At 39.7% G+C, this 20906-nt stretch overlaps 1 protein-coding gene across 1 annotated transcript in view; it reads right to left on the bottom strand.

Annotated features, from left to right (window-relative positions):
- The window catches only part of CBLB (Cbl proto-oncogene B), a 140615-nt gene extending 124191 nt beyond the window's left edge, over positions 1–16424 (bottom strand). The window contains exons 1-3 of the mRNA XM_067300840.1: positions 16397–16424; positions 16068–16226; positions 7027–7277 (exon numbers count right to left, since the gene is read on the bottom strand). Of these exons, the coding sequence (XP_067156941.1) occupies positions 7027–7277; positions 16068–16214 (398 nt within the window). The 5' untranslated portion in view covers positions 16215–16226; positions 16397–16424. The remainder of the gene's footprint in view (positions 1–7026; positions 7278–16067; positions 16227–16396) is intronic.
- Between the last annotated feature and the right edge of the window lie 4482 nt (positions 16425–20906).

Here is a 20906-nt window from a genome sequence, read left to right as displayed (position 1 = left end):
AAAACAATGTCATAGAACATCAGAAGAAAAAACTTTATTTTTATAACTGGAAATTAAAATTAGATATACTTATATACTTAGACAAACTTTTCATAAAAATGGCCATTCTTCTAAAGGCTTTCTCTGTGCTTCCTCTTGAATGGACTAGCTGCCCCATGAAGGCTAGTGTTGAGGACTCCCTAAAGCCCAAAAGCTAATCACTGAATGTAAAACACTGTTGAAATTGGGAGGGCAAAGAGTAGTTTTTCTAAAAATCAACCACACATTCAACAGCACGTGATGAAAGATCCCTTCAGGAGCATTCCCTCCTACATTGTAAATTCAGGGGTCAATGCTGTCTATACTTCAAAATCCTAAAAGTTGCTTGATATCACCAGCTGGGCTCTATCACCCCTAGGAATACAGCTCTATTTAAAGCTGGCAACCATAGCCGGCCTAGACAAGCACAGCCGTTCCCCAAAGAGACCATTCAGAGAAGTATGCCGAAGGGATGAGAGAAACTGGGCTGTTGTGAAACAGGAACACTACTACTACTACTGTCTGCGCTGCCAAATCAGATTGAATATTCCCAGACCTCTCTGACCAAGCATATCACATTTTCAGGAAACCACCCATTCTTCCCAGCTCACGTTGTCATCCTGTAATGTCTTCTGAAGCTGAAACTGAACAACACGAACAACCATGTCAGTGCAGACTATTGCATCAGTTGTCTTGTGCAGTCCTAGCAGCAGAACTGTCACTAGTTTAATCACAAAGGAAATTAACATATAACAAATGGAAAGTCTTGAGGCCTCATTCCCCATAGCTTTGTGCTTTTTGAGAGCATTCACACCTGCACAAAGTGGGTGTAAATGTTATAGCATCCTAACTAGCAGCATTGTCACATACGTTTTTCACAGGTATAAACGATTATACAAAGTGCAACAAGGATGAGATCAGATTGTGGATTTCCCCTCCCAGCTAGTCGAGCTCTGATCAAATTACTCATGAGAAGGTGCTGCCTGATTTTATAACAGAGTAACATAAAAGAAAAGTGCACATATTGCCCCTCTTCTACCCAGCTAGATATGAATCAAGGATCTAAACCAATAATAAGAATTTAGAAACCATTATTTTCTTATTTAAGGCCTTTTGTGGTTTTAAAGTCCTTGTCTTTGTCCACAATTTGAATAAATAGCTGCCTTTAGGTTATTTTGGTACTAATACTTCATTTGTTCTCATTTGGTAATACCCTCCCAAGTAGTGAAGATGATCAAAAATACTTAATTGAAAAACTGAAATATTGCCTTACAACAACTGGAGTCACACAGCCTATTTGCTTTTATATTGAAAACAAGCTGTCATAACACTGCCCTACCGCTTGTAACCTCCACGTGTTCTCACCTGCCCTCTGCAACAAGAGTTTCTTTGTCAGAGAGGTCTGTTTGTCTAAATAACATTCCTTGTTTAATTTAGACTAAAACCAAAAATAGCAAATGGCTTATGGTTCACTAAATTTGCACTAAAGCTCAATTACTTATATGGCTTAGGTATGCCAAACAGTCTCTTAAAACTGTTTTGGTTTACATCTGGCTTTACATTAGGCCTAAAAAATAGGGAGGGGAGAAGAGGGAGGAAATTCTCACCATAACATAAAAGCTTCCAAAAAAATCTCATTGCATTTCCTCCTCCCACACAACCCCATCCAATCAGTCACACACACTTTTTTCTCAGAAGAGGCCATACACCTATAGCCAAATTCCATTCCCAATTATGATATTTTAAGGTTGTTAATGTTTACACTGAAAGAGAAAATGTTCTCTCTCTTCTAGGGACAGCACAGGAGTTGAAGTAATGAGTCAACACTCAGAAAGCCTATTAAGCAAAGGAAGGGCTTATTTTCCTAAAAATCTACTGAGGACACCATCTAAAAAAATACACATAAATAAATACATGAGAGTAAAGGGTTCTGCTCGATTCTTTTGCCTTGACTCCTGCAAGTTTAGGATAAAGTTGTCAATATATTTGATCTTTAAAACATGTTGACATAGCTTTAGTATAGGGTTAACAGATCATGACAGAACAGATTGGTAGTACTTTGAACCAAAGTGTTCAAATCACAGTTTACTAAAGAAAAAAAAATATATAAAACACTTGGAAAATGGGACAAATCAGAGGATTCTTGATAGGAGCTAATAACTTTCACCACAAGGTGACAAGTTCAAATCCAGCCCATCCTGGTGAAGGTTACCATCCTTACCACTCAACTACAGTTAACTACACGAAGTAAACTTGTAGCCAAAAAATGGCTCTATGAAAAGAGCTGTTAGCATCCTTTTCTGAATCTGTACATTCTGTTTGTCTAATAATAAAACCACCAGCCAAAACAATCTTAACTTGTCCAAATAAAATTGTCCTGAATTAAAAATATACTCCTCCTCGCTGTTCGCTCAATCCACAAAATCTCCCCTGCCTGGAGACACAAACAACCTACCAGGCTAGGCTAAGTTACAAACATCCTAACTTCCTGTAAATACACAGTTGCTTTCTGGTACAACATGAGCTAATTCAAAGAAGGAGAGTAAGCTACCTCACACTTACCACAGGACAAAAGTACACAAATGGCTGTTACTGCGTTGCAGATGACATAATTCAGGTCTACACTGACGCTCACCTTTGTAACTTCTTAATGAGTCTGTACGGAATAAGGAGGGAATGGGCCAGAAAGTTCAGTATTAGAAAGGTCTCTACTGAGAATGATGTGTACTTTGACGGGTCAGTTCAGTGATTTAATTAAAGAACCCTGACTGTTCTCAGCTGTCAATACAGACTGAGGGAAGAGAAATGGAACACTTTATAAATACACTAATGATTCACAGCTTTGTATGGCAAGAACAATACGAACAGCAACAAAGAAGAACCTGACCTATCACACGAAGCACAGGTGTAAGACCTCCCTACAAGAGGCACAAAATATAAGAATTCTACACTAACCAAAATTTTTAAAAGCAAGCTGTAAAATCAAGAAGTACAGAATTTCAGTCAAGATATGAAACACCTAAATGAGCAAGAGTTTAGCAAGACTTTCTCTGCAGAAATAGGAATGGCTCTATGATCTCCTTGAAGGACTTCCTTGACTGTATTTCCCTACATACATTCCTTTTACTTCATCATCCCAAAACCAGCCTCAGCTCTTCTCCTCTTTCCGCCTTCATCTCTGTTGCACACTACCTAAGAAATGCCGACCTTTCACGTGATTTTCCTCTTTGACTTTTGCAATGCCACTTACAACTGAGCAGCCAACTAATTTTGACTGAACCACATATGCACTGCTTATGAAATTTTTATAAATTGGTATACACATTGATTTTATACTTTTCGTCTTCTCATCGTATAGGGCACATACAGCACAAGGCATGCAACATTAAAACAAATAACGAACAAGGCATTCAAACAAATAAAAGTCTCACCTCAGGATGTATCCTTCTAAGGACATAATTTACAGGTAAGCAGAGGAAAGCTCAAACTTGTCTCCCATACTGAGAAACGGTTATGTTAGCCTGGAAGACTACATCCAACATCTTGAAGGAATCCAACTGTAACCTACCTCTTGCCACTTTATTCCTCCTCTATACTTTTTATTGTAACTTATGCGCCTGATTTCTACACCTGGCTAGCATATTTGTCTGAAAAAAAGCCACCCTACACAGTTGTAATGTTTTTTTTGATGCATAATTCTGGAAAGCAGCAAGTCAAATGGAAGTTTGGACTTCACAGAAATGATGCCTTCCAACTTCAGTCTGTTTCCGAATAAACAAAAAAAAGGGGGGGGGGGACCCAAAACCCAGACCCTCAAAGATATAGAAAAGCCTTTTAAAAAGAATAGATGTACCTGACCCAATAACTTGAATAAGTTTGTGTTTATAATTTAAAAAAAATAAAATCTGCAACAAAAACAACTTTATACTACCTTATACATAGAAAAAAATCTCGGTGCATTCAATAGTTAGTATGATTTACAGAATTTATTCAATACAATCTCTTATTTCATTAAGAAAGAGGACTATGAAAGGACATAATATTCTACTAGAGACACCATACCCAGAAGATGGGTGTTACTCATATACACTAAACAATTAAAACAGCTTTAAGCCATACATTCTCTTTTAAAAACACCACTTAGCAAGATTCATCCCACAGAATATAGAATGACAGCACCAACCACTCTTAAGCATCTATCATTCATGTCTGGCATGGACCACAAGATGGAGAGTCACCACCATTACACTGTGAGCTTTTGTTTTAGCCATTTGTACATTAGCTGACTGGAGCACTATCTTGTTTGATCCATAGGATCTTTGAGAGCTAAAATCCATGACAAATTCTTTACAATAGAGTAATTTAGGTGTCTTCAGTGATAATGCATATAACAATCACCTTTATATCAGCACTGGTTCCTAAATGTACTACTATCATAAAAGTAAAATGATTATTCAATAACCCTAATAGATTAAAAGTATGCCAATCAAATACATATTGAAAACACAGTCAGTTTCTCTTTTTCATGACCTTTTATCCAGCAACCACAGAGACGCTAACAGAAAACAAAACAGGAAAGCAAGATTGAAAACCACAAAAATTGGCCAGGTGTCAACATATGAGAAGCTTTTGGTTTGCCTTTTTCTAAATTGACGACACTTGAATTTGACTTTTTAAAAGACAACTTGAAAAACACTTTCAAATGACTAAGCCTATGTTTATATTACAGCTTTAAAAAATTACCTACTTAGGTTAATGCAAACTTATTTGGAAGCAAAGAAGCTTAAAAAAAAAATTAACAGTTTCTCTTACTAATCCACCAAGAATTAAAATGATTAAGGATGTTAAAGTGTCATAGAGGAAACAGATCTAATCAGAGGGCTGAGCAAATGAATATACTTTCATTCAATTTTAAACTAGGACATGCATATACATAAAACATTGCCAGTAAATGAAACAGTGCACTGAAGTCACGGAAAAGACGTAGACTTTGACTTATAATGGCATGAAGAATTAACTGCTGGAGCAACGCTTTCAAATTTTTTTTGCTTAAGTATTCCAATCTTAGTTTCTGCTGTGCATCAGAATCAAGTTTGTATAGGAAACACATCTAACAGTTTTAACACACAAGACATGATTCTTCAGTATTCATTTCTCCGAGCTTCAAACCCCATCAGGCAACAATAAAGCCAATATAATTGTTACTTTCTGAAACACAAATTCAGAGATCCTGTAGTAGTTATAGGGAATCAGTGCTCTGCACTAGTATGCTTTGTTTCTAACACTTTCCTCTCCAATCATCTCACAAGAATGGCTTCAATGACAGTAAATACGGTAACTGCATCTTTTCCAAAAACTGTCAGCTTCACAAAAGACATCATTACATCATCACCACTACCCTTATGCAGGAACTGAAGTAGGTAATTGGAGAGAAGAAAGTAACTCTAGCAACTAGATACAGTTACTAAGACACTGTTTGAATGACTACATAGTGCCTACAGCAGGGTTTGTTTTTGAAAAAATGACATTGAAACTGGCTTTAATTTATTGCTAACTGTAAGCAAAACCACATGTAAATCTGGGGTTCATACAACATAGGGAAGTCAAAATAAAACCTGTTTACATAATGCAGTCATTTATGTCAAATTTCCCTTACCATAAAAAGTTCTCATTTCCTTTGCAACACAATGACTACTGTACATACTACAAATGGGTTATTAAAAGAAGAACCCATTGGCTCAATGCTGAATAATTCTTCCACAAGTTCTGGTAAGAATGCCTCTGTAGAGAAAACATTCATTTACATACTTACAAAAAAAAAAAAAATCAAGATCTTTACTTATCACTAAAATAGTTCAAACTGAACATTGTGTTCCTTTTAGGTAAATTACTCTAAGCATCTTAACAACTGGGCAGTCTTTAAATACTTTTTAGAATGTCCTTATATGTTAAGCAAACTTCAGACAAGCTATCAAGCACAGTAGGACTATCATAGTATACTGATTAGCTATAATCATTGCTAAAAATCTGGAAAAAACATACATATAAATCAAACATCAGCAATGACATTTACAAGAACTCAAGACATTTCACTGTTTCTACCAACAGATTCACCAGCTGCAAAACTATACTGCAACCCTGCCTCTGAGCTCAGGTGCTGACAGAACAGCAGGAATTCAATCCTTCATTCACTTCCTCTCCATCTCCTATTCCCCACTATCTCCTTTGAAAAGGGAAGACTCTGGAAACAGTGTCCCATAACTTTTATTTGAACAGATCTAAAGATACACCACACATGGCAGAGGCTAAGTGTCACATCATAGAACTACTTCTGTACCCCTTTCCAGAGCAAAACCACAGATTTTGTAGAGAACCTCTTGAAATATTATTTTTGAAACATATTATGCAACACTATCAAATATTAAAAACCTTCTTACTCATCACCAAAGGAGTACACATAAAGCAGAGATTAATCCCTGCTATCAGAACTGAATCACTGCAAATCAAGAATCCATTAGATTTCTCAAAAGATTTCTCAGCACCAGGCTAACACTATTATCACCATATGTTAACATCACACAGTTTCTCAAAAAAGTGGATATTCGTTTGTTCCATTTCATCACTTGTGAAAGCACTAAGTCAATATACATCATGGCTCCCTAAGTTTTCAGAAATGGGCTAGAGAGGTCAAGCCCTGGCCAGATAAGAGTCTCTCTATGCTAGATGAACAACTACATATTGTAAGGCGCTCTGAACAAGTAATCACAATGAAATGAATGTTTTATGAAGGAAATGGACTTGGTTTTGCAGGTCACATAAAGTGACAGATAAGAGCACACAGTGGAACAAATCCAGCAAATTACTTTTGACCTGCAGGGTCAACAAATCTAAACAATAAATATTTCTGCTCTTTAAATAATTAAAAATGTCAAAACACAATGGCCACAAACACTGTTAAGAATGCAGACAAGCAAGACAATATACTTTATATTTAAATATTTCACTCACCTGTCCTGTGACTGCTCCTCATACATTCTCTCCTTTCCTTCTTTGAAGAGTCTTATAGCCCGTTTTGATTTTTTCATAAGACTGTCAATGTAAATTTTAAAATATTCATTCTCACTGAGTTGTGCAAGTTTCTGGTTGTCATCATATTTGCTCAGTATAAGTCTCAAATGTTGATAAGTGTCTGGTAAAATGTCAAGTATGTAAGGTGGGCTGTTTTTCAGTTGAAGCTTTGGGTTTTGGCACAGTCTTACCTAGAAGCAAAAACAAGAGAATGTTTAAAGAGAAGAAATATGTTGGGGCAAAAGCTGATCTGACATCTTAAAATTCATAGGTGCAAGCATACTTCTCCAACCCCCAGGCACAAAGAATTAAATCCTACTTCAAATATATCCTGAGAAATCCCTTCTGTGTCTCTACTGTCAAAGGTATGTGTATTAAAAGAAAAAAAAAAGGGGGGGGGGGCTCCACCACTTCTAAAGAGGTGAATTCATCTTTCTCCACATTTATGTAGTTCGCAGTTTTGTTTTTTTAACTAAGAGTGTCTTTGCTTGTCCTCTATATGCTACAGAGCATATTATCAAAATACAGTGAACACCTAATGTTAAGAGCACTAATTTTCTACAGTTCTGTTTCTTGGAAGTGAATTTCCCTATGGATTTTTGAATGTCTAGTAAGAACTGATCTTGTAATTTAGCTTTTCATCAATTAGATCTCTCTTTTCTCTATCCAACAATGTATCTCCTTAAAACTCATAGGAATCTGAAGTTTGAGATTTCCACACATATGAAAAGGGCTGAATGTGGTCACTGGCTCAAAAGCTTTTAGCTAGGACAAACAGAAACTAACAGTCGCTCATAAACAGACACTGTAATCTAGAAACCAAAACATTAAACTCAAGTGTTTTTCAGTTCATGGCTGTAATAGAAAATAATCTTTGTGGACTTGGAGTCATTATGTTTCTAAATGGTACATAAATTAATTAATATTTATTAATTTAAAAAATAAGCTTCAGATGAGTTGTTGAACACCTTTACATTACATTTTTTTATTACATAAAATAACAGTTGCTCCGACAGTGCTCATAAAAGATTTTCTCCTAACTTGAGAAACACCCTGGGAGGAACCAAAAAAGGCAAAGCATAAAGATGTTTGGAAATCCTCATGAGGTGAGGAAGTCTGGAACTGCAAACCTATTTGAGGGCAAAAGCCCTTCTCTGAATCCTGACTGATACAAGACGAGACAGACAGTGAGAGAGACTGAGAAATATGTTGTTTATATTTAACGTGATAGAGAACATATCAGAATAAAGAAAGGGACAACATGGTCAAAGTGGCAGGTTAGGAGATGCTTGCAGCAGTATTCTCAAAGAACAAAGGTTGGATATGATAGCATTTTTACAAGGTCAGGGAAAAGAAAGGTGAACTTACCGACACACAAGATAGCAAGGCCTGGATGAGAGTTTTAGTTAAGTGGATGGATACAGAAGGTTTTATTTGTCTGTGAACCACATTTCTAAACCTGAAGGATTCAGACACAATTTAAAAAAAGAGGTCCAGGTGCCTAAGTGAGGGCAGGGTGACGGCAGCATCCCAAAAGATCAAGGAAAGAACTAACAGGAGAGACTCAGAAGATTAAAAATTCACTTTCAGTTATTCTGAACTTAACCTGACAGCAAGAATTCTTTAAGGAGATTTTAGGAACAGGAGCAAAGAATTTTACACGTGCAGACAGATCTGAAAATCATCAATGCAGAGACAAAGCTGAATTTCTTTTGGTAGCATAATTAGAAGAGAAGGAAGAACTGGAATCCCACAGTTAGAAGTGAAAATAGAAGGATTACCAAAGAAACCTTTATAAAAATCATAGACATTTTTCAACCGAATTTATGTTCTCTATGATGTCTGATTTAGTAAAAACTTGAATCAATAAAGATTGATTTGTAGCATCTGTAATTTGTTTTGGGAGCATATCCTTATCACTGACCAGGTGTCAAAACCTTCTGGAGCAGCAAGCACAAAGGAAAAAAATTGCTGTAAAGAGAAAAGCATTATTCAGGAAAAAAGTCAAAGAGAGTACAAGTAGAGAAGGCTCCAATCATTTTTAAATTGCTTATTTATCCTAACTTTTTCTACATCATATGATCAAGGAATTAGCTCTCTTTCTGAAGCCTATCTTTTCAATCATAACTGTCAACAAGCAGAGTATGAGGTGTTTCATAAATATCAGAAACAGTTTAAAAACATAAAGACAACAGGAATAAGCAAATTGCTCATCCTGGTTGGTGTTTTTTCAACAGTTTGTCCATTCAACCACACAAAAAGAACACCCAGTTAAAAACAAGATTCAGTTTCTCTTTCAGATGTTCTAGAAAGTCTATTTCAGTCCAGTATCATCGAATACTGTCATATACAGATCAGAACAGGATCCTGTGGTCATCATGGTTTACCAGGCTTCACTGAATATATAGAGATCAATTCATCACATTACTAGAATCTTCAACTCCAGCACAAGCCCTTAAGGAAGTCATGTAAAAATTCTCCTACAGTACAACTCTATTAGTCTTGCTCATTTTCATCAAAAAAATGCTAACATCTAGTTCAAGTCAGTGATCCAGTGAGGTAGTACAAGGCTTTCTTTACTTTTAGACAGTACACAAGGTTTCAGTCCAAAGGAAGTATGTTTGTAGCGAGCTCACTAGCAAACCATATGGTTTCCAGAGTCAGGATCTCCTGACACGTACCACATAAGTTCACAATTAAAAATAAGCAGTAAGAAATGACAACTGCTGACGCAAAAGATTTACCAATCCAACAGAAGTGGCATACATACCTTTCTTTAAAAGAAAACAGAGCTCAAAACAAACAAACAAAATAAAAAATCCAAAGAAAACCAAAATAAAAAATTCCATACTACATTTCACAAAGCACCCCTCCCTAGCACTATAGAAGCGGACATGAATCATATCACTGTGTGATTTGTGTATTGTTATGACTGGAAGTAAGCATGTATATATTTAGCAAGCATTCAGGCTAAAAAAATGAAAAGCAATCAGTCAGCAAGAAAGAAGTGTCTCTCTCACTGAGGTAAGCTGAGAAAGGAAAACCGCTTTTACTATCTCACTCAGGAAAAGTCCAAAGTATGTATTCCAGAATCACAGAAACAATGGCATGCTAATACATTTGTTAATGACTAAAGGATTATCCTGTCTATCAGAAACAGATTGACACAATTGACTCAGAAACTTCCAGACGAGCTTACTCCAGTTCCTACAGGGGGGTGGGAGCGGAACAAACGAACAACTCACCACCACCACCCCCCAAAGAAACACCACCATTGAAAACTTCGAAAGCTTCATGTATTTGGCAATATAGGTCACTGTGATCATGTTGCTAGGAGGCACCAAGCTCTTCTCTGACTCCCTATTACATAAAAGGACTAGGTTGTTGTGCTACTAGTCTCACACTCTGAAATATAGTCCCACAGTAAGTAAACATGACTGCATTTGGAATGAAATGCTACCCAAGAGTAAAACTGGCTCACCATAGTTAAAGATCTGAATGGGACTGCCAAAAGCTCTCCAAGACACCACCTGTGTTTTTGACCATGACTTCCTCTGCAGATTTTTCACTAACTCTACCCTCAGCAGTACGTGAAGAGTCTGGGAGAGCCTTACAAATACTTGAGAGGAAAAAAAAGCTGGGGGGGGGGGAGGAGGGAGAAAATTCATAGAATTTTGCCTTCTCTCTTTTGAGAAAAGATTTATCAGCTTCAAAGGTTGGCCTCCAACTCAAACGTAAATGCTTCCTTTTGGTGTAATTTCCCCTCAACAGTACCTGGAGGGGGGAAGGTGAAAAAATAAATTATGCTACCTTGCCAAGTTTTTGCGCAACATCAAGGAAAGGGAAAGAGAGAGAATCTATGGGTTTTTTAATAACATGAAAGGTGTTCACTATTATTGACAAAAGCTTTATGCAGTAAATACCTAGTTAATCAACACCTTAAAAGTTTAAGTGTAACATTTTTTTTTAATGAAACTTGCCTTAAGTTATAGGACATTATTTCATGACATCTTCAGAGATGAGAGCAATGGATTCCCATTGCATTTAGACAACAGTTTTCTCACAGAAAAATATCTACTGTTCACTTTTTAAAGCAAATAATAAAAGGTTATATTGAAGGCCCTGGACAACAGAACTTTCATTCAAGCAAAGTACAGCCACCCAGACACAACCTGTTTAAACACCTAATGCTAGTCAAAGACAATACAAGGAAAGTTACAGAGCTAAAACTGATTAAGTACCTAATGAGTAAGACATCTACTAAATGCCCAGTTTTCAGCTGCCGTGAACGGACCAGAGCATAGTATCAGTGCTTGCATGCTTCCAAAATCTTACTTTGAAAAGCTCTTGCTGAACTAGTATCTTCTGCCATAAAGTGCAAGAAGTCATATTACAGAAATGTTTTGAAATACCACAGACAGGATAAAGGTAGCTCTTCAGTAATACACCATAACAATTCTCCAGAAAACCACAACACACAATGCTACCAGCTATGAATTCTGAAGAACTTGATGAGGGGGTGGCTAATCAGGAAAATGGATGAAATCTGAACATTATGCTCCTTTTTCATATGCCCCCTACCAGAAATTACATTAACTGCAATGTATTGTAACTACCAAGCAAAAATTCCTCTGAAAGAAGCCATCTCATCAAAATATAAGTAGAGGTGACTGATTACACAGTTTTTAGCTGAGAAAACAGTGAGCGCTCATTCAACAGCTACCCCACTGCAACTGTGCCATATGTTCCCATACTGGAGGAATGCTGCACAAGCACAGCTGACTTTGGAGGGTCATTTATACTTTCTGCTGATTAGGAAAAGAGAAGCTCCTATTTCTCTATTTATTTTCTGTGTAATATTTAAATTTTCATCCTCTTCCACAAGCAGTATACACAGGCTGCAGACCTTTAAATCAACTTCTGTTTTTAATTGAAGGACCAGATAATACACTGAAGAATACCATGGTTATGATTGATGATACCCTTTTCTGGATCCTTTGCGGAACAATGACATATAAGAGACTTGCAAGGTTGCACATTACAGTAACATAACTACATTATGCATTGCAAAGAACAACTAACAAGCACACAGTTTCAAGCTCATGAACCGTACTCTGTATACACACTTAGATGCTGTTGAAAACTTGGATGTTGACAAACATTAATTTAAACAAAACCATATTACTAAGTGAGTTACAGAGGTAATACAGCTTTTACTCACCAAGTCAATAGTATGAGCTTTGGAACACAATCTAACTTTCTCTTAGAATAATATTAAATAGCAAATTAAATTGCTACCCATATTTTACATAGTCAAACAACTGAGTGGGCCATGACACAGCAACCAAACAGTTTAGAAAATATATTGTTAATCTTCACAGTAGAAGATATAATTATATTGAGGCCCAATGCATAAGAGTATTGAAAAGTGACTGAAAGTTGCTTAAATATTCCTATCAAAAAAACCCTGTTCAAAACAAGTCACAAATTTCCTGGCTTGAAACCCATGTAAGTAGAATGTGCACAACAGTGCTGCCAACTTCAAATAGCCAGAGCAATAGAGTAATTAAACTACTCCCATGTTTACACAATAAGCATCCCCCCCTCAAGTCATTCACAAGACAACTACTATCTCATAATAGTAATACATGGCTAGTTTCTAGATTATAAAATCATTATGTTCAAAATCTTAGAAAAAACCAACCTGCACAATTTAAGTACTATTAATTGGAAGATTTAGAGTTATTTGTAAACAATAACTCTTACAGGTTATGAACTTTTAAAAATATACAGCATTTTTAAAAATAGTCATTTGCTTGCTATCAGTTTAAAGATAAATGATGGACACAATACTAGCACTGGAAAGCAGGCCTAGCCTTCCAAACCATAAAAGGATTATCATTCTTTGCATGGTAAAGGAACTCAACAAAATATTTTTGGCTTTTAATGGTAAAGCTACTGTTTACCCATGAAAAAAATAAAGGGAAACTGCATATTGACGCTAACAATTGATGCCTCACTAATAATGCAGATAGTATTGTAAATTGATATAAAAAGCCTATCAGTAAACCTGAAAAAGTATAGATAAAATAAAATAAAAATAAAATAAAATAAAAAGGAAGATTTTGGTATAAGGTAACATTTCACATTCACTTATAAGAAGAGGAATTATTTGTGTCTTCCCTGAAAGTATGCTGCTTACAGCAACATTTACTAACAGGGCTATATCAGGGGCAGTATCCCAACATTCTGTCCTGTTAAAGAACTCTTTCAAAATCTGTGTGTTTGATTTTTTTCTTTAAACTGATAACAGAAGTTTAAAGAGAAGACGTTAAGTAGAACTGCAGCCTTGTACCTATTTTAATAGCTGAGGCATAAACCCCTGAAAAACTAACATTACCATGTAGTCTTAATTTTAAGGCATGACATATTACCATTTTTGCAGACAGAAGTTTACATGGTATCTCTGTGTAAGCAGAGTTTTTACATATACCATAAAAACAGTCCCACAGTATAGTTCCTACAGAATAGCAGCATTTGTAGTATTGGTTAAGCCCTTATTGTTGAAAACAAATTTTACTTCATGCAGAAAGTCTCACCTGTCAAAGTAGAGAAAAAGAGAAGAAAAGAAAGAGAAAAAGGAAGGAAGAAGAGGTACAGAAAGGGAATTTTAAGAAAGGAATGGAAACCAGGAGTTACTGAACTGTGCTCCTAGTCTTGAACACTGCTCTTTCTTCAGTTCTTTGGTCAAGATAATAGCTTTGCTTTGTTTCCATTCTCCCAAAGCCTTGCATCTTTAAAATGGGAGAAAACTTTAGCTACTTCACCGGAGGAAAAAGATGGTTATCATAGCAATTTAGTTAAAGAACAAACAAGAATGATGACTATTATTACAAGAAGCAAAATAGGCCTCAAAACCACAATCTTACCATTGGTGGCACCCCACCAACTGCAGAGCCTGCTGCCTTCGCTAGGTATTAATTTGGTCAGTGACCCATCACAGAAATCAGTCACAGGACAAACTCCAGAAATGGGATTTGTAGCAACAGTCGACTGGGCAGGTTTCTATTTCTGATTTTAATCCCTGGTTTTGATTTAGGCAGAGGAGAAAATGACCTTCCTGTGCCTACTACCGCATAAGGCTAAGGGACTTAACATTTGTTTGCCAACATATTAAATTTGCTCAAATGCATCCTTTCACTATAAGTACCAAATGCTAGAAACTCAAGCAGCAAGCTACAGCATTCTCACACTATGACATCATCCTGTCTGGTATACTTTAATATGATTTAGAAACAAAATCTGATTAACTGACAGTAGCTTAAAGAGGATACATTAAAGATCCAAATTGAGGACACTTATCCAGTGAAATGAAAAAGAGCACAAGTGCAATGTCCAGCCTTTCCAGTGAATTCTACAGAACAGGCCACACTGGCTGTTTTGATGCTCTGCTGTAATAGTGGCAAATAAAGTTATCCTATAAAAGCTGAGTAAAAGCAACCCACAAGTCTAAGCAACAAGATTAAGATTTTCTGGTATCCACGGATATACAAACCAATCACAGGACAACCTTACTGTATAGATTTGTAAGTGGCTTGACACAGGGAGAAATCAAGGGGTACATCCTCTACATGGTTTCAACAGTAGTGAACCACATTCTGGTTTTCCAAACTGAAAACTTCTTTCTATTGAAGAAGAGTGCCTGTTTCCAAGTGTTTATGTTTGCAGTTCTCATTACAAGATGCTCACTGTTTATGGCATCCTGATCCTTACCAAGGAAACTTCAACAAAGTCTTTGTGATAATAACCATTTGTATCCAGGCTGGTTTTTAAGTTTGTAATTAGCATCAGGAATGGTGGTAGAAATACAGATGCTATTCTTGGAGCATCAAATAGTAAAACATATAAGGACTTACTCAAATACTTCAAAATTACCACTTGTCAAGGCACATTACATTAAATATCTCCACTATGTCAGTATAACTACTTATGAACTTTAGGAAACATTAAACATCTGCATTTTACAAGAACCACAGGGAAAGCCAGGGTTCACAGAGAATCAACAATTTGATTTAAAAAGTCATAACTTTCCTCCTGTAAGAACCCAAACCTAACAAGTAGTAACCCTCTCTCCTCAACAGCTTCAAGAGGAAGCTCTCAAGTATTAATGATATGCAAAATAGAGCCCTCTCCTGTGTCTCCTGAACAGTTATCTGTGTTATAATCAAACTATTCCTCGTATTGCTAAGGAATCCTCCTAGCTAATTTAAAGCAAGCTGTCAATCTTGCATAATGCTAACTAAAATGTATCAGGCTGGTCCAGATAGCTATAAGATCTAGAAACTATGGTCTACCCCCCAACTTCCTGAAAAATAAGTTTCAGTACAGTGTCTATTTACAGTTTAAAAATTAAAAGTACTTAAAAATTCATTAAAATGCAGAACGCACGCTTAAAAATTAAGAGTACCATACAAATCTGTTTACTATACTGACAAGAGTGACATCTCCCAGGCTCCACACACATTCCTACAAGCACAAACGTATCCATCGTGACTGTGTCTCACAGGATGATTAGCTTAACTGAAGTTACATGCTTCAGAGGTCTTGTCTGCAGACTAACAGTATGATCCAACATAAAACATACAGAGTATCTGATTAAAAGAACCAAGTTTAACGGTTTTTTTCTTTTAGAAAAGCTCTTCAAGTTTGAGCCATTTTAAAGGATCTGAAAATAACAATAGCCTAAGGCAAATACACACATTTGTTTTCCCTCCACAAACCAAGATTAAAAAAAACATAGCCAGAGGGCACAGAAAAAAACTGGTGCTTAAATAACCTAAAACACAAGTCCCCTTACTTCTTGCTGCACACACAGCACAGCATTTAAAGCTCAGGAAGACACCGCTTCCCCATGTGTACACATTTAAATGTCCCCATTCTTCACTGTGTCTACACACGCATGCACACACACACAGACTCACCACTTTATCCATAAGCTTCCAGGTCTTCTCCACAGTCCTGCGGTCGGCAGCTGCCTGCTTGGGGGGGCCCACAGCATCCTGGATGGCATCAATGAAACCCAGAATCCGCCCCTTGCGAGGGTTCCGGCCGTTCAGGGAACTGGCCATCGGGGAGCCACGCTGGGCACAACGGCACAGAAACAGAGACTCACAAGGTGCCCCGAAAACACCGTCATAAACCTAGCCGCAGCCAGTGAGGTAACACTTCCTTCTTCGCAGGCAGGAAAGGGTAAGACTAGGGCATGTTTAGGAACAAGCCTAACTTTTCATGACAAACAACGTAAACCCACCTGCGCCGAGTTTACACTGGCAGAAGTGATCCCGGATTTATTGTCAACACCAACATAAACAAGGGGCAGGCGGGGGGGAGAAGACCTACACGCAGACGGAGGGCCCCGGCTGCCCCCCCCCCCCCACGCCCGGACTCCCGCAGACCCCCCGGACCGGCGGGCACCGGGCACATGCCCGTCACCAGACAACAAAAGCGGGAGACGTACAGGGGCCGCGGGGGGGAGAGGCAGAAAAAGCAGCAAATACAGAAGCAAGGAGCAAATCTGCAAGACATGCGAGTGCACAGACAGCGGCCGCCGGCGGACAGACAGACAGAGCTCGCTGCAGACGCACGCATACATACGGATTAGCAACCGCAAGGTTTTGTACAAAGAGTGAGAGGAACCGCCGGGGCAAGCCCGGGGCAGGCAGAGGAGGGGGCTCCTCGGCGGGTCCGCGCCCCGCGTCCTCAGCCCGCTCGGCGGCTGGCGGCGGCGCGGAGCCCAGGCGAAGCGTCTCGTCGGACGAGGCTCTCCTCCCTCCGGCAGCGGCGGCGGCGGGCTTCACCGCCCCAGGAGGCAGGCGGAGCGCATCCCGCGCCGCCGCCCGCGCGCCGTCCCGGCCGTTGCGCCGGGGGCGGCCGTTGCCGATCGCCGCCGCTCCGCGCGCGCGCCGGCCGCGGCCCCGGCCGCCCCGCGGGGCTCTGCCCTGTGGCGCTGCTGCTGCTGCTGGCGGGCGGCCGCTGCCCCGCAGGGAAGCATAGGGAGCTACTGCCCCGCCGGCCGCATCTCCCTGCCCTGCCCGTGCCACAGCCCGGCCCGCCCGGTGTGTGTGTGTGTGTGGAGAGACAGAGAAAGAGAGCCCTACGGTCACATGCAAGATATAGAGATATGCACACGCACAGATCCGTATGTGGCACCGCTCGCAGCCCCGGGCAGGCTATGGTCTCCCCTCACTGCTAGAAAGTGAGGCTGGCTCACCGGCGGCGGCACGGCTGCTGCTCCCTCCCCCTCCCCGCGGCGCTCTGGCAGCCGCTCCTCTCCCCGTAACATGCCCACCCCGAGGACAACACGCGCCCCCGCGCATGCGCGCGGCGAGGAGGTCGGGGGCGGGAGGGGCGGGAGGGCCGGGGAGCGAGCCCTTCTCCCACGGGCGGGAACCCCCGCCTTCTCACAGCCAATCAGAAGGGGCAGGAGCCTTTGCTTGACGTGCCCGCCAGCAAGTGAGCGAGGAGCTGGGAGCGGGGGGGCGGGTAGAAGGTTTAGGAGACGGGGAGAGGGGTGGGGAAGAGTGGGGCCGGCGGGTCGAGAGTGATGGGGGAAGCGACCAACGGGTGAGCTCAACGGAGGGGGCGGAGCTTCCGGTCCCGCCCCTGAGGCGTTGCCCCTCCTTGGGGGCGGTGCGCGGGTTGCTCCGGGATGAGGTGGGGAAGGGGGGGCAGGGAAGGGCCTTGAGGGGCGCTGAGGCCTTTCTGGACGCGCGGGGGTTTTTGGGGTGCTCCGTGGTGTTGCGGGGCTAACGCCGTGGCTAGGGGCTCTTGGACACTGTGTGTCTCCCCTGCAGGAGTGGTTGCAGCCCCGTCTCGCTGAAGCAAGCCATGTGCTAAAACCCAGTAATTTTTATTGCTGCCTTTTGGGTTTTCTGCCTTAGCACTTCCCTTTCGTGCGTTTGAGAGTTTCTTTGTGGCCACAGAGAACGGGAACTTATTTTCCTTGCGTCTGTCTGGTTTCTTGTCTTGTTTTTTGAGAGGGGGGAGGGTTGCTTTTAAGCAAGTGCTGAGATTTCCCATGTTAAAAACTTGGGCTGGAGAACTGCAAAAAGCAGAGATGGCTCTAAGGCTTGTAGTGCAGTTCTGAGAGGTCACGAGTGAATATGCAAGGACTTTCTAGTTAAAGCTCTGTGCACTGCTGGAGAGGCTAGCTACCTGTATGGTAACAGGTATCAGACATTTGACTTAAGATTTTTCAGAAGACAGCCCAGAGCCCAATTATGTTCTGTGAATGTTAATTTTATAATTAACTACCAAAGAGAAAAACTCAAGTAAAACAGAGCTCTGAGGCTGTTTTCATGAAAATGGAATTATTTTAGAGGAGTGTTAGTTCCAAGTTTTGGTTTTCTGAGTATCATGAAGTGTATTTTCTGCAGCAGATCCTTTTCTAAAGATTTTTAAAAATAATTTGCCATTTTTGCTGGGATTTTTTTTGGTTTTTAATAAAATAAGTAGTAATATATATAAATACCAAAACCCTTCCATTAACAACTTTCTCTGCTGTTTTTCCTGATCCCTATTTTAAGTACTAGTATCTTTCCATTGATTTAAAATTTGTCAAGTTATCCCTTTGGGCACACATATAACAATAAAATCCTATCAATAATGCCTTCCTCAAAGGTGATTGATCCTCTATAACTTTAAAATATGAATTGGCAGATACTTGCCTTAAATGGGTTGGAAGCTTCTCATTTCACTATGGGTGCTCTAAATTATTCTCTTTCCTGTGCTGGTTTAAATGTTGTTTTAAAACTCTTTTCCTCTGGCAGCCATTTGTATCCTTTTCTCTTTTGGAGCCCTACTTGCATCAAGATTAGGTTGGTAGTGGATACCCTTTCTTGTGCTATCTGCTGTTTAGTTGTGGTTAAAGTAGATGGTCTGACTTTCTTTCAGAGCTTGTTAAATCTTTAGTTCTTTTTCTTGATTTTTTTTTGAATGTTTCATTTGTTGTTATGTCATTCTATTCATGTTCCGCACGCTGCCAAGAGCTCTGATCTATGAGTTGCACTTTTTAGCTGCATGGAGCTGAGTCATATTGTCTTGCAGTTCATCGGAGTGCAAAGCCAGCCAGAGCAAGCAGCTTGGTTCCCTGCATCCCTGTGTGTGTGTGTTGCATTATTAAGAGAATAGGAAGCTCTGTCAGGAAAATGAGTGGTTTTCAAACAGCCATTTTTCATTGTGTAGGCTGTACAGTAAGTACAGGTATTCTGGGAATTATGGTCCTCAGAGGGTTATATGAATGAATTTTGGAAGCAAGTGTGCTGGGACAAAAGGTTGAGAGAGATGCCTGTGCCTTCAGTATCAAGGGTGTTAAAGATGGGTCAGGCTTTTGTGTACTCTGTTATGAAAGGATTAGAAGACACAGCGTTGCCTTTGTGGTTTCAAGCATGCAGAAAGAGAGTGAAAGGACCATTTCGTAGAAGACAGCTGAGAGGTAAGGCTGAGAGAGGAACAAGCGGCCGCTATGCGTTTGAAGCTCAAGAAATGCGCTTCCTAGCAGTGAAGAACATAAGAACTTGCATTGCCTGTGTAACCAGCTGGATCTGTGGGGGGCATAAGAGTAAAAGGCCCTCAAAAAGGTGGTGGCTGAAGGCTGTGGCCACCTAGAATATTTTGATGCAGGCCAGTGGTGGTATGTTAACGTGGTAGTATCCTGAAGGACATACAGGAGGGTATTCCCACTGCTGAACTTTGAGCACTTTAATAGCCTAAATTAAGAAGCCGGTTACCTATATGTAGGTCCATTGAGAGTCCACAAAACCACCAGAATGGTTTCAAAGCAGAAGCCTAAGTCAGATACTTTGAATCCCTGCGGGAAGGGGAGAAACCTTCTGTTTGGGCTATATATAACATACATAGGAAAGTTTGACTTCTAATTAAGGCCCCCAAGTTGTGTACCTACAACTAGAATGCTCCCCAGATCTCTCTTCCTCATAAACTCTCTCCCCCAATATCTGTTTTTGTACTCATTATTATATTAAAGATAATGACAGTTTTGGTCTGTTGCTTATAAGTATTTTAATTACTATATAAGAACCCTACAGGAGGGAACCCAGGTAAATCAAAGGTGACACATTCTGTGAATTCTACATTATGTGAGACTGATCCTCACCCTAGCCAAGTCACTAACCAGTCATGTAATGATGTCTGGATGACTGTGCTGTAAGGATTTGGTGAAATCCTGAATCAAAGATTGGAGTGAAGGTGTTTGTGACTTGGAATATGGTAGAGGAAGGAATCAAGACAGAGGAAGAAGCCTTGTTTCGAACTCTTAAATCCCTTTGCAAGATAAGGATTTCTGCCATGACCGTTTTACTGAAAGATAAAATCATACCACTTCTTGGAAAGTCCAACTGCCTGATGGAAAGGGGGAAAACAGAGGTACAAGAGATTAGAAGTAAATTAACATTGTTGCATCTATCCAATTAACTTTTACTCTCTGTTAACTTTATTTTGCTCTGCTGGTGACTCTCATTCCTTTCGAGTGGCTAGATAGCCTAGTAGATGAAAGTTTATGTTGCTGTTCTTGAATGAATTGCGTAAAAGAGCCATTGAGAATAGCTGGAAGCAAGAGAGATGGTTTGGTGGTTTTTTGTTGGTTTTTCTTTTTTTTTTTTCTGTTCACCACCCATTTAAAATATTATTGATCTTCTGTAGTCAGTCAATGTATGTGGTCTAGAAGCTGTGTTGATTTGTGTTTTTACTTTAGTCCCATTTAAAGTAACTTTGTGCCAAAATGTGCTGAAACATAAGATCAGGGA

Source organism: Apteryx mantelli, chromosome 1 (assembly GCF_036417845.1).
Source record: "Apteryx mantelli isolate bAptMan1 chromosome 1, bAptMan1.hap1, whole genome shotgun sequence".
In the NCBI taxonomy this organism is placed as follows: Eukaryota; Metazoa; Chordata; class Aves; order Apterygiformes; family Apterygidae; genus Apteryx; species Apteryx mantelli.
The sequence above is the reverse complement of the archived record's forward strand: the minus strand, read 5'-3'. Positions and strand labels throughout refer to the sequence as shown.